The sequence below is a fragment of the Megalobrama amblycephala genome, linkage group LG2, assembly GCF_018812025.1.
Source record: "Megalobrama amblycephala isolate DHTTF-2021 linkage group LG2, ASM1881202v1, whole genome shotgun sequence".
NCBI lineage: Eukaryota > Metazoa > Chordata > Actinopteri > Cypriniformes > Xenocyprididae > Megalobrama > Megalobrama amblycephala.
Genome location: NC_063045.1, coordinates 45,354,465 through 45,369,150, shown reverse-complemented (window position 1 = coordinate 45,369,150; position 14,686 = coordinate 45,354,465). Strand labels below are relative to the sequence as shown.

The following is a 14,686-nucleotide window of genomic DNA, read 5'->3' as shown; positions in this document are numbered from 1 at the left end:
ATGAAACTTTCTAGTTTCTAGTATCAAATGGAATATACTATGCATGCTATGCATTCGGTGGTAACACTTTACAGTAAGGTTTATTATTTAACATTAGTTAACTACATTAGTTGAACTAATAATGAAACGAATATCTTTCAAGAGTTGCATTTGTTAACATTAGTTAATGCACATTGAACTAACATGAACAAACAATGAACTGCTGTATTTTTATTAACTAATGTTAACAAAGATTAACAAAAACAGTTACAAATGTATTGCTCATGGTTAGTTCATGTTAGTTAATACATTAACTAATGTTAACAAATGAACCTTATTGTAAAGTGTTACCCATTCGGCTGTACGCATATGCTAAGTTTTCATTTCAAAACTGAAGTATACTTTGGGCTTTCGATGGATTAGACCAGCTGACTGCTGAGCTAAATCTGCTAAATGCCTTTGCCCGGTTTAAACCAGCTAAGACCAACAGGGTTTGTGTGTGATTGTATGCTTTGCACTTGTTACACTGTCAAGTCGTTTAGCAACATGCTAATATCACTTAATATGTACGTGATTGACCATTAACACAGTTGGTTTTTGCATTGCCCACAAAAAAGAACTTCAACTAAACAACACAACACAATTATGCCAACAAATATTTCACCTGCAGATGCACCTGCATTTATATTAAGCTAGTTAACGTATTTATTATGCATTATTTGCTGGAGCCGGTTCCAGATGCAAGTCCTAGCATAAAAAGCTTTCACAGCGCACTTCAGTGAAGTACTTGACTGAATCAGAACGCTAGCGTACCAGCAGTTCTCCATGCTCTTGTTCTCAGTAGAAAGTTCACATCTTGCAGTGGATCTCAGCTTTATTAAAAGCTTCTTTGATGGGCAGTGTGTTAGTAGACAACAGACCAGAAAAAAAGCCCACACTGCGTGATTCTGACGGATCTTATGAGCTGTCTCTTCCAAACTTCCCCTAACCCCCCGCCAGTCTCCCTGGCCCCAAAACAACACTTCACAGGCAGAGACGGACCCTTTGGGATTCAATTATAACCAGTTAAGTGAGATGTGCTGGACTGCAACAGCATGTCTAATGGTTTGAACTCTACAACATCAAAATATCTTCCAATTAGATTTCATAAATAAGCACAAATGCAATGGAGCAAATTAGAGACAGCACAAAAATGCAAATACACAAATACACCAACACACAGAGACACTCAAACACAGTGCAAGCTTGAGGTACTTAAGCCACAGCTGGAAAACATATTTATGAGACAGCACTTTTGGATTCAAACCAACACTCCTTAACATCTCATAAACATTAACACTTGAAAGTAAAAATATCCACATAAGCATCTAAAATTCGGTTTGGTCTGCAGAGTGAGGGTGTAAATGTAGTAAGGCCTGGGGAAGATTTAAACCAAGATTAAAGCTGAGAATCAATCCTCCCACCCTTGTGTTTACTCAGCTGAGAGATGAATGATTACAAGCCATCTAGTTCATCTCACAGGGGCTGAACAGCACTTTTGGTGCTGTGTAATAATAGATGGACTCAGCAGTGGTATAACTTACTGGTTAAAGAGCTGGGCTTCAAACCTCGCAAGGGATCATTCATATATGATTTCCATTTACAATAAACAATATCAAATGTCATCATTATTGTTTATGTAATATACATTTATTATTATTATTATTAAAAATATATCATTATTAAAGTACAGGTAAATGCGCACAGTGCATGTGTACAATTGGTCAATACAAAATGAGTCGTCACATTTATCTCCATTTAATTGCTTTGAACTTGGCTCATCCAATCAGAAATTATTGGCTAAAATATAGGCCTGAAATATAAATCTATCTTTTTCCGCTGTCCACCTGTGATCAAATAACCCAAGACATTAAAAATTATGCCAGGCGTAAATGGGGCCTGATGAAGTGTCTGCTAAATGTCAAATTTGTAATTAAATAGATCATCCCATGCAAATAAGCTTAAACTGTTTAGCAATTGTAAGGATAAAATGTATGTTCTGGTCCCAGTCCTACAATTTTTTGAGCCACCCCACATTGTAAGTGTACCATAAATCCACTGCCAAGTACACTTGTTTGAACTAATGTGCTTTTGTTAGCTAACACTCCTGCAGAGTCCTGGCCCCCAGGGGCCCATGTGGACCACTATAAGTCTGTTCTATTTCTTGAGTTGAGTAAGCCTGCTAAGCTCTGTCAGCTGTTTCTGACTTTGTAGCTAAACTTGTAATGGGGCTGGTGAGTGTATATGTTTTGATTTACCTCTACTGCTTATCTTCCTTTCACAATCAATAGGATATTGACGTCTCACTGTCTTTCTTTGGAATCGAAAAGTCCATCTTTTGGGCTGTCAATACAGTTCATCAAACCTAAGGAATGATGGGGCTAAGCCCAAAGTATACTGTACTCCGGACCCCCACGTTCTGTGACAGTCCGCACAATGTAATTTTCATCATCAGGAGGGTCTGCAGATATCTGCACATAGTACAACATCGCATGCGCAAGGTGAATGTTGAGACAGAAGAGTCCAATAGGTGGTAATGCACAGCTCTGATGTATTGTACAGTAGTCGAAGAAGACTGCAGGAAGAGCATTACAAAACAACATGCTGTTGCATGAACAGTAAACAAATTAGCATATCATTCTCCATCGTTTTTGTTTTGGTTCTCCTTCTAAACTTTGCACGCAATGGTGGATTCTCTGCTTTTCTTCTTGTAACCTTCTGAGGAATGTCCTGTAAATGACATGACTCAGAAGCTCTGACAACGGCAGTGATGTCTCGCTCTCACTGAAGTATATGCGCGAGACATCACTGTCGTTGTCAGAGCGCGATCAGACCTCACTAACTGAGTGCTGAACGCAGTTGGACATAGTGGTGTTTTAGAGGTAAAAATGATATAAATACTGTTCGGTTTCTCGCCCAAACCGATCGTTTCGTGTCTTAGGACATCAATGTGTCGTCACGAGCCGCAGGGTTTAATTTGGATTTGTCTATGCAAGGTTTTTCGACTCTTATTGATCCAAGTTCCCATTCACTCCCATTATTCGGCTGACAGATGGCAACGGTTGGAGTTAAAAATAATCATTTGTGTACTACTGAAGAATAAAAGTAACCCACATCTTGGATGCGCTGGGGGTAAGCAGATAAACATTTTGGGTGAACTATCCCTTTAATAGTTATATCAGGAGTGCCCAATCTCATTCCTGGAGATGTACCTGCCTGCAGAGCTCAGATCCAACACTGATCAAACACACCTAACTGTAAGTATCATGTGCTCCTGAAGATCTTAATTAGCTGGTTCAGTTGTGTTTGTTCAGGTTTGGAGCTGAAGTTTGCAGCAAGGTAGATCTCCGGAATTGGACACCCCTGGTTTATATACTTATAAAGAGCAGTTTGAATACTATAGCAGAAAAAGTTTAAGCCACCATGAATTTGAACTACTGTATACACAGTAGTTAAAGAAGCATGGGCATAGTTTAACCTCAAGTCACAAAGTAGACATATCTAAAACTTTAATGAGCATGCAGACTTGTTTGTTATTGTCCCCTATGATACAGTTCTGCATTTACATTTGTGTTTTAGGCCTGTAATAAGACATGTGAGAAAATATGTAAGGAGTAATTGGCAACAGACCACTGAATTATTGAAAATTAATGTATACCTTAAGGTGGTACAGTGGCCACAACAGAAAAAAAAACCACCTTAAAATGTCTATCAGGCCATTAGAATGAAGTATTCAACAGTGAAGTGATAAAATTACCTTACAAAAATACATTCACCTGAAGGATTATTAGGAACACCTGTTCAATTTCTCATTAATGCAATTATCTAATCAACCAATCACATGGCAGTTGCTTCAATGCATTTAGGGGTGTGGTCCTGGTCAAGACAATCTCCTGAACTCCAAACTGAATGTCAGAATGGGAAAGAAAGGTGATTTAAGCAATTTTGAGCGTGGCATGGTTGTTGGTGCCAGACGGGCCGGTCTGAGTATTTCACAATCTGCTCAGTTACTGGGATTTTCACGCACAACCATTTCTAGGGTTTACAAAGAATGGTGTGAAAAGGGAAAAACATCCAGTATGCGGCAGTCCTGTGGGCAAGAGGAGAATGGGCCGACTGATTCAAGCTGATAGAAGAGCAACTTTGACTGAAATAACCACTCGTTACAACCAAGGTATGCAGCAAAGCATTTGTGAAGCCACAACACGCACAACCTTGAGGCGGATGGGTTACAACAGCAGAAGACCCCACCGGGTACCACTCATCTCCACTACAAATAGGAAAAAGAGGCTACAATTTGCACGAGCTCACCAAAATTGGACAGTTGAAGACTGGAAAAATGTTGCCTGGTCTGATGAGTCTCGATTTCTGTTGAGACATTCAGATGGTAGAGTCAGAATTTGGCGTAAACAGAATGAGAACATGGATCCATCATGCCTTGTTACCACTGTGCAGGCTGGTGGTGGTGGTGTAATGGTGTGGGGGATGTTTTCTTGGCACACTTTAGGCCCCTTAGTGCCAATTGGGCATCGTTTAAATGCCACGGCCTACCTGAGCATTGTTTCTGACCATGTCCATCCCTTTATGACCACCATGTACCCATCCTCTGATGGCTACTTCCAGCAGGATAATGCACCATGTCACAAAGCTTGAATCATTTCAAACTGGTTTCTTGAACATGACAATGAGTTCACTGTACTAAAATGGCCCCCACAGTCACCAGATCTCAACCCAATAGAGCATCTTTGGGACGTGGTGGAACGGGAGCTTCGTGCCCTGGATGTGCATCCCACAAATCTCCATCAACTGCAAGATGCTATCCTATCAATATGGGCCAACATTTCTAAAGAATGCTTTCAGCACCTTGTTGAATCAATGCCACGTAGAATTAAGGCAGTTCAGAAGGCGAAAGGGGGTCAAACACAGTATTAGTATGGTGTTCCTAATAATCCTTTAGGTGAGTGTATATATATTGTAACTTGTGGATTATTCCGACAATATAAAGTCTAAACTAAATGTCTCGGTGACAAAGGTAACCCTTGTTCCATAAAGGAGGGAACGGAGACGTACGTTGGACAGGCCGACGAATAGGAATCCTATACGTCGGTTTGTCTGACGTACGTCGAACGTGACCGACTGAATGGGAACACGCAGGAGATCACAAGAGCAAACATTAGTAACGAAAACCACACTTACACCGTGTCTACACCGGACGCGACCATTGTCTGGTGTAGACCGTTGTTAGTGTCAAAGAGAACCGACAAGGAGTAACTGAAACACAGGGCTTAAATACACAGGGCAAACAAAGGAAACTTAAGGAGAGACAGGTGGCAATAATGAGTAACTAAAGCAACAAAAGAACACATAAAGAGTAACCAAAGAGAAAGAGAGAGAAAACAAGAAATAAACAACATAATCCTGACCTACTGAAAAACAAGTGTACCCTACTTTCAGTTTCATTTGGTTGAAATTGAAATTCGACGCCCTCAAAAATCAGTGTTTTTCATGTTGTAATTTTTAGCATTTAGTAGACTTTTGATTGAATTTATTTATTTATGAGATCATCTATACCTTATATTAAAAAGAAATTTACATGTTTAATTTCCTTCCAAAACTAGTTGTTCAAGTGCCTACTCCAAGATGTGCATGGGTGCTTCATTAGATTAAGGCAATTAAAATTTCATCAATACAAGACTTTTTGCCAGTGTGCCCTGCGGCATTCTTTCTGATCTTAAAAATTAAATTAAAAAAGAAATGCAACAGCCAATCCTTTTGTATATCAAACCTAATGAGGTCTATTTCCATTTGAGCCTTTGCGCGCACACACACAAGCGATGCAAAATGGCTATGTGCGAGCTGTCTATGGCACTTAGATATTAGCTGCGGTGCCATACATTGTTTTGTTTTGCTCTGTTAGCTTTGTCTCTAGTTGTTTGATTTTTTAGTTCTTTGTACTTTTGTTTCAAATTCAGAAAGGCGTCGCTTGCACCTACCTAATGATGCCTGCAGCCTACGCATGAAAGGATCGAAAAGGTTTATCCCTTTTTAATTTTCATGGGATGAAACACATTTTCGAGCAAAACTCAAAGGGTACGACTAATTCACTTTGATAAAAAACAATTCCTTCAGTCACTGTTCCGCGCGGTCTGACTTGAGGCTGTTTTGACTGACTGCAAAAGACACAGATACCATCTTTACGGCCATCGCGAAGAGTGTCAATGGATGAAAAACAGAGCTCATCAAACATGTAATTAGACTGCAAACAACTCCAGACACAGTGTTAATTACAGAGTGAAGTCTACTGCAGGACAGCTGCTAATACACGCTGACGGCCAGCCAGTACTAACAAAGCTGTCATCTGAGATGAAATAAACAAGTGCGTATTACAGCATCTGTTGCAGTAGGTTTACTCTTTCAGTCTCCAGGCTTTGTTTTTAAACGTCTTTTCATGTCTTTTATAGGGATACAATGGTGCTGTTTCGAGAGTTGAAGTGAGAACATTGTACTTGATGATATAAAGTAAACATTTTCATTTGTGAGGTACATGGTAAAAAGTTGGGTTTGAATCACGTTGCCAGATATTTCAAAGTTCTGCAAGTATTATTATCAGTGTTATTATTGTCAAATAAACAATTAAACATTGTTTTCTTTGATTAAAATAAAGCTGAAATAAAATAAAATATAAAGATTAGATGAAAAACTAATTTAAAGGATTAGTCCACTTTTAAATACACTTTTCCTGATAAAGTTGTCATCCTTTAGACCTGACATTATGGTGCTTTGGAAGCCTATTATGAAACCTTTCTTTAATAGAAACCTTCATACAAAACATTCTGTGTTTGGTTTCGAACACAGAGTGTATCAGATCAGGGGACGTCACGGATGTTCACGGACCCACGGAAGTGAGGCATGCCTCTTCTGATTGGATTTTAATGGAAATGAGGGTGAGAGGGTCATCCTTCGGGCTATTTCCGATGGGCCGTGTCAAATCAATAAGAATAGATGAAGGAGATGGAGTCGACACAGTTATCATTTACAATCACCTTCAAAAGATGTAAACACCCAGGGAGAACAATGCTCATCACAAAACAACTTTTACAGAAGCATTAGACACTTCATTCTCAAGCACTCTGAATTTATGCATGATGAAGAGATGCAAAGGAAATAGAGAGAGGAGATTGTTAGAGAGAATTGACAGAGGTAAGGGGTGGATGAGACAGGCTCATTTACACCACAGAGACGCCAACAACTGCAGCAGGCCACAGATGAAAGACTTTAAAGAAGAATCAATATATTACTGCCACTCTACCAATCCCTCATCAGTATCAAAAATAATTGGGTCTGAACAAACACTGAAAGAAAAAAAACAACAACATCAAAGCCTTCAAACAACAGTCCACAAAATAACAGATTAACAAATAAAACAGAATTAATAAATAAATTATTCACAATATCAAGCTTTGAAACTGTACCGTCTATTGTCCTTTTATTCCATCACTAAATGAACACACACACTCAGATCAAGTTGCAAGGTGAGCTAAGAAAACAAGTCAAATATCATCAAATTAAATACATATTAAACTATCAGAACCACATCCAAAAACACTATGCCTTTTCAACAGAATAATTAAACTCAAAAATCAAAGACAGATAAATGAAGAAAGTCAAAACAATGCATTGGAATAAATTGGCATCTCTCAATTAGCTATGATGCAAGTTAATTAAAAGCAAGATTAGAATAGACAGGCTGTTGTTTTTGAGTTTCTTTCAAGAAATGCCAAGCAACCATTGATTAGTTTGTCTGAATAAACAAAATGAAACTTAATAAGTATATATAATAACAGTGTGCAGAGTATAATGCCATTAGATGATTTGAAAACCATCTGTGTTATTTCAATATTAATTCTACAGGACTGTGAGAATGAGAGATGAGGAGTTTTAATGCTCTTGTTCTTTCATTTTATGTGTTTTTTTATGCTTTGTGGCATGCAGTTTCCAAGGTTTCATGATATTTTCTCTCCCTGAGCACAAGACAAAATCTCGGGCTTAACATTTGATGGCTGAGAGTACTAGCAGGAAATTACACAAGAAAAATGATGAAAAAAAAAAAGTAAGTAAGATTACATACATAAAAATGTTCAGGAAACCATCACAACAAAGCAGTCAGTCTAAACAAGTCAGTAGCTTAGCCATTTAAGTCAGTGTTGTTGTTAACTAAAACAAAAATTACAAATATTAAAAACATAAAAGTAAAATATCTAGCTTGCAGCATTGCAAGTTAAATACGGAAGGAGTAGGATGTAGCATAAGTGTTTTGAACTGCAAGAGTTTTACACTTTCTTCGTAAGTTGAATATGGAAGGCAGTCTTGTGGAAGCTAGATATTTTACTTTATAACTTGTTAAATATGGATATTTTTCTCATACAAATGCATCGCTTCTCTTCAGAAGGCCTTTATTAACCCCTGGAGCCATGTGGAATACGTTTGATAGATGGATGCACTTTCTTGAGTTTCATACTCGTTGGTCCGTTCACTGCCATTATAAAGCTTAGATGCATCAGGATATTTATTAAACGGTTAGTTCACCCAAAAATGAAAATTCTGTAATTTATTACTTACCCTCATGTCGTTCCACACCCGTAAGACCTTCGTTAATCTTCGGAACACAAATTAAGATATTTTAGTTGAAATCCGATGGCTCCGTGAGGCCTCCATAGGGAGCAAAGACATTTCCTCTCTCAAGATCCATTAATGTACTAAAAACATATTTAAATCAGTTCATGTGAGTACAGAGGTTCAATATTAATATTATAAAGTGACAAGAATATTTTTGGTTCACGAAGCATCGGAGCATAAATGAATCAGTGTATCGAATCTGCTGTTCGGAGCGCCAAAGTCACACGATTTCAGCCATTGGCAGTTTGACACGAGATCTGAATCATGATTCGATACACTGATTCATTTGTGCTCCGATGCTTCATGAAGCAGTGTTTTGAAATCGGCCATCACTAAATAAGTCATTATTTTGTTTTTTTTTGGCGCACCAAAAATATTCTCGTCGCTTTATAATATTAATATTGAACCACTGTACTCACATGAACTGATTTAAATATGTTTTTAGTACCTTTATGGATCTTGAGAGAGGAAGTGTCATTGCTCCCTATGAAGGCCTCATGGAGCCATCGGATTTCAACTAAAATATCTTAATTTGTGTTCCGAAGATTAATCAAGGTCTTATGGGTGTGGAACGGCATGAGGGTGAGTAATAAATGACAGAATTTTCATTTTTGGGTGAACTAACCCTTTAATATAACTCTGATTGTGTTCATCAGAAAGAAGAAAGTCATATACACCTAGGATGGCTTGAGGGTGAGTAAATCTTTGGGTAATTTTTATTTTAAAGTGAACTAATCCTTTAAAAAAAATATTAAATGATAATGTGTCTCAAATGTCATTAAACATTCTATCAATTGTGAAAGACCAATGTGATCAACTTGAACAATGACCAGTATTCTGGTAGAGCTGATATTCTATCCCATCTCTAAGCTATGTAAAAACATCAAATATCGCCAGCGGCGAAAAACAGAGAAGCAGAGGGAACAAAAGCAATACAGCCAGAATCAATAACAAAGATATGACCAAAAATCAATGTTCATTCGCAGAGGTAACCGCCAGACAGGACTATCATTTTGGTGGGTGAGGCATGACTCTTCAGATTCAAACAACAATGATGTGAAATCCCATTACAGAAGAGGGCAACGGAGGGCAGCACTGAGACCTCTAATGGATCAGCGCTGAGAGGTGGTGTAAAGGGAGCCTGTCATCTCAGGGATGAGGAAGGGGGAGAAGAAAGACCAGGGACGGGGAGAAATTTTTTAAGGTTCTTATTGTGAGTAAGGCGACATGGATTGAAGAATTACCAAAAAGAGCTTGTCTACAAACCGTGAAGTACCACATGTGAGGCATGCCACACTTGCCCAGTAATAAACAGGTATCACAGATGAACAGCTGTGATAGTTCAAGGAAACACCAGAGTACCTCTTTTACATCTTAAGATGCCATTAAGATCCATTAGTGTTCCATTACATGTTAATGCTTCTGGAAAATTTAAGGGCTGTTTGACATTCACAAATGAGAACTAACTGAACAGAACAAGAGTTGGGAATGTGAGCAGAATGTATTCAGCATGCATATTTCTTAGAATTGGTTCACCTGGAGTAATTGAAGAGTCGACTGCCCCAGTGTGAGTGGTTCCCTCTGGAGCCTCCGTGAAAGAAGCAGGAATCGGTCCCATCGAAGTAATTCAGCCCATCTTCTGTGTTGCTGGAGGCGTGACTGTGGACCACATCCAGCAGAACCGTGATGCCCATGGAGTGTGCGGTATCAACCAGATGCTTCAGATCATCAGGAATGCCAAAACGGCTGAGGGAAAAGTGAATGCATGGTTTGTACAGTGAATTGGTTAGATGTTTGATAGGTTGATGGTTATGAGATAGTTGATAAATCTTAAGTAGTAAGCAAAAGGTTAAAAGCTCATAAGGGTCGAACCAGAATTATCAAAACCATGTCCTTGAGCAAAACACGTAACCCTAGTTTACTCCACAGGACTGTCCATGGAACTATACATTGTTTGGAATAAAAAGGTCAACTGAATACATAATAAGCAGCTAATTATAAAATGATACTATCCACATTCACCTTTTGATGGCAAATCTCAGAAATAGGAGACATATTTCAGCAAGAAGGACTGGGGCAAGCGTGAAAGACACTCGGGACATTTGACGCAATTGCAGCGCCGCCATTCTCCAGTTTATCATTTGCATGTGTTTTTATGTCTTGCCAATTTAAAACATTCAAATGTTTTTCTCAAGATGCAAAAGAGAATTCAATTTGGTACTCGTGTGCTGTCTGAGACGGATTTCTGTGCACACATACCTGAGTGTGAACAACTAATCGAGTTCTTCTTTTTTTATATACTGTAGTGGGATTTACTGTAACCCCCCCCCCCCCAGAACGTTCTTCAACCAATCAGATTCAAGCATTCAACAGCCCCGCAGACAGTGCAGAACCTTAAATATTTCTGAAGCAATTTTTCAAAAAAATTTCTGAATCCTTTAGTTTGTTTGTTTTCAGGTTTAAATTAGACTTTGAAGAACAGATTCAATGGGCCTATTTACACCTGGTCATTCATGCAATTTTACTTATCGGATAGCTATCCGTATAGTTAAAACTGTTCCATTTACACTTGGCAACATAACTGTATCTCCGCAAAACAAAAATAGATCTAATCTTCAATTCCAGTGCATTCTGAAAATTCAAACGGAGTTCACATCAATGAAAGCAAGATGTGTTTTATTTATCATCATCTAATTTCAAGACCAAAGACCGCAACTGGAGAGAGAGCAGCATCAACACTAATAATTTAGTGTCACTATTTTGAATGAAGATGACTGTGTGTGGAGCTTCAGGATGTGACGCTGAACTTTCAGTTTCATTTGCAGCAGTTTACTCAAAAAAAAAAACAAAAAAAAAACCTCTGTGGTAGGCCGTATCTGTGGCTATGCGTGTTGCAGTAGTGCTGTCATATTTGTCTACCGGGAACCATTATAACATGCTCTCGGATCTTTACTTTTATCATTTTGGGAGTAGTAAAATTTATAAATGTGGCTTCAACAAACAGATGCATTTTGTCCAGTTGCCTCTGGAACGTGAAAAAATGCCCACTCTTACAGAGTCAGTCAGTCAGTAACTTGTGTGCACATGATGCGCAGTAGTCGTGCTAATTGTTTATCAGACCTGCGCGCTTTCATTGACTTGCGCAGTTTAAATCGCACACTTTAATAGCATTTATAACTCCTAACTTAATAAAACAAGCTATGTTACTATGAGGAATGATTACCTTAAAATGTAGAACTGAATGCAGGTGTGAGGTACTTTATCTGAATGACATACACTCTCTGGCTTTTGCTCACACCTCAGTAACTACCCCTCTGCATACGTACCATACGTTGCCATTAAGAGGAATCGAATCAAAACCAAAATTATTATATTTACATTTCCAACAATTAAGGCCAGGTGCTCAATAACACCAGAAGAGAGCTATCCATTAGCGTTCCCATTCGGTTCCCATTCTGTTAGTACACAACCTGGATCTTGCTTCATGGGTACTTAGTTGCAGAATCATTTAAGCCAATGACCTTAGCCATAAATCCCTGTACTGCTAACAAGATGCAGGGAAAAAAACTTCTAAAGGCATTTTGTGATTTATATTTTGCTTGCTGCAAAACTATTTAATCAGAATATAGGATATGGGAGTGTTTAGCGGAAGTTCTACCCGGAAGACTCTAATGCACGTCATTGCTCATTTTCTAACCAATCATTACACGTCACCTGAGTATATAAGTTCTGTTCCCACCCACTATCGTGTTCGCAGATACCATCGCCGGCGTTCACCCCCATCCTCCCCACCACCACCAGGTCGGTCCCTGTCCATACAACGGGGGTAGGCTCCGCCCTTACCTTCATCTTCAGGCAGGATCTGCAAATGTCTGCTACCCTGCGGATTGTACTATGGATGGGGCCTACGCCAAAGAACTTTATCATTTATCTTTGATATTTACATTCATACCGTTGAATAAATTGTATTCAAACGTTTCTTTGCTTCCCAAGTCTTTCTGGTAGAACTTAAATGGCCATCGATGGAAAAACATCTTCTACCAGGAGCTAACTTCTAAAGCTAGCCAAACCACAACTAAATAATGCACCATCTACAAGATATAAAGCGAGTGGTTTTGGATCCAAGGGTAAAGTCACAAAACAAATACTCACTTTAAACTCCCAGCATGCCCAGCCAGCTCTATATCTACTTTGTGGGGTTAAAAGATATCAGGACAAAGAACAAGTAAAGTGAGAAGAGAGCTAATGATATTCCAAGTCACCTCCCTCGCTTGCTCCCTCCACCCAGCAGAAAGAGGAATAGGTCTTAAATGTGCATGAGTGATCAATCATGAGTGAAATTACTCTGTATACATTGCACTTTATCTGGACTGGTCCACCAGTGCCGGCCGCCTCAGCCAGCCAAAGCCAAATAAAGATTCCCAATGACTCTGTCATATCTTATTAGGTTGAGGGAGTTGCTCACTCCCCACATTCAAAGATGCAATTTTCTTTCATGAGAGTTTATTTATTTTGGAGACCCAATTCTGTTTTTTACTATTGTTATTTATCAGGGCTTTCTTCTATTTGGGGATTAGCGGCAAATGTGTTTACAGTAAGATTACTGCCCTTGACAGAGGACCTCATCCTGATTTAAAGACTGGAATTACTGCTGCACAGGCTGAGAGACAACCCCACCAAACCCTGAGCTCTAAAGGAAAATGAAAAGCGTTTAGATACCGTCACACGCTCAGTCTCCCAGGCCTTGTAGATATAACGTTAATAAATAAAATGTGACCAGGGCAGAGCATGCTAATGCATTTTGGTGAAGGAGAAGTGCATGTTCTTGCCACATCCGGAACAACCAGATCTGAAGTCCTGAGGTGAAAATAATTTCCTTCGGGACGTAGGTGTTAACCTTTATTCTTAAAAATACAATCCATAACTGCCCTAGTGACTTGAAGCTGTCGGGTGACTAACAGCCTTAAAGAGGGAAATGTAAACATATCCTGTACAGCAGCGGCTGTTTTTTATTCTACATTGCATAGCTTTGATAATATTTTAAGGATACTGGTGCCGAAATTCCACCGGTGTTTGACTGGATGCACGACCATTGGTGTCAACGACAAATAATATGGGAATATTTCTCCTCCTTTTAAAGAGCTGACAAGCCTATTTATATTGTTATTCATAGCATTGGTCAGAACAAATCAACGGAGCATTTTTGGGTTGAGACCCACCAGGTAGGACATCTGCTATTTGGTGTTTGTACACATTTTTTTAAACAAAAGCTTTGGTCTGGAGGTCTTTACTCATGACTAAAACAATTTTGTAGCACCTTAACACAAATAATGCATTGTTTAGATGACGCCAGATTTGAATCTACAATCTTTCAGTTACCAGACCACTTGGCAGAAACATGATAAATGCACTATATTTCAAGTATACCTAAGGATATTCATTCAAACTACTTCATTTTCTCAGCACAGATGAGTACATGTTTAAAAAATCTGGTTCTGAAATATTCATGTAGCTCAAACAGTACAGCATGGTACTAGCAACACCAAAGTCATGGGTTTGATTTCCAGGGAATGCATGAATCAAAAGAATATATACCTTGACTACATTGTAACTCACTTTGGATAAAAGTGTCTGCCTAATGTATAAATGTAAACCTACCTGGAAGCTGCAAAGAAGTTAGTAACCTGATAGCCAAAGCTTGCATAGTAGGCATGTTCCATGATTGCCATGAGCTGGACACAGTTATATCCTGAGATGGGAAAAAAAAAAAAGCATTTTAATTCAATTTAAGAATCAAAAGACCTTCAAGAAGATCTTCAAAGTGAAACACATCAAGGAGTAATCTTTGTATAAGTTGTTATCTTAACAAAATTAATTTATTTTAAGTGCTGGAACATCCACGCTGGAGAATGTAAATGAATAAAAACAATTAAAAATGAGTGAAACCAAAGCATAGGTTTAAATGTCAACTGCAGCATGATCCGAATCTTCA

General features: G+C 38.7%; 1 protein-coding gene across 1 annotated transcript in view; it reads right to left on the bottom strand.

The window, feature by feature from the left end:
* Positions 1-14,686, bottom strand: part of gbe1a (glucan (1,4-alpha-), branching enzyme 1a) — a 176,020-nt gene that overhangs the window by 99,221 nt on the left and 62,113 nt on the right. The window contains exons 6-7 of the mRNA XM_048178643.1: positions 14,353-14,443; positions 10,231-10,440 (exon numbers count right to left, since the gene is read on the bottom strand). Coding sequence (XP_048034600.1) covers positions 10,231-10,440; positions 14,353-14,443 — 301 coding nt within the window. The remainder of the gene's footprint in view (positions 1-10,230; positions 10,441-14,352; positions 14,444-14,686) is intronic.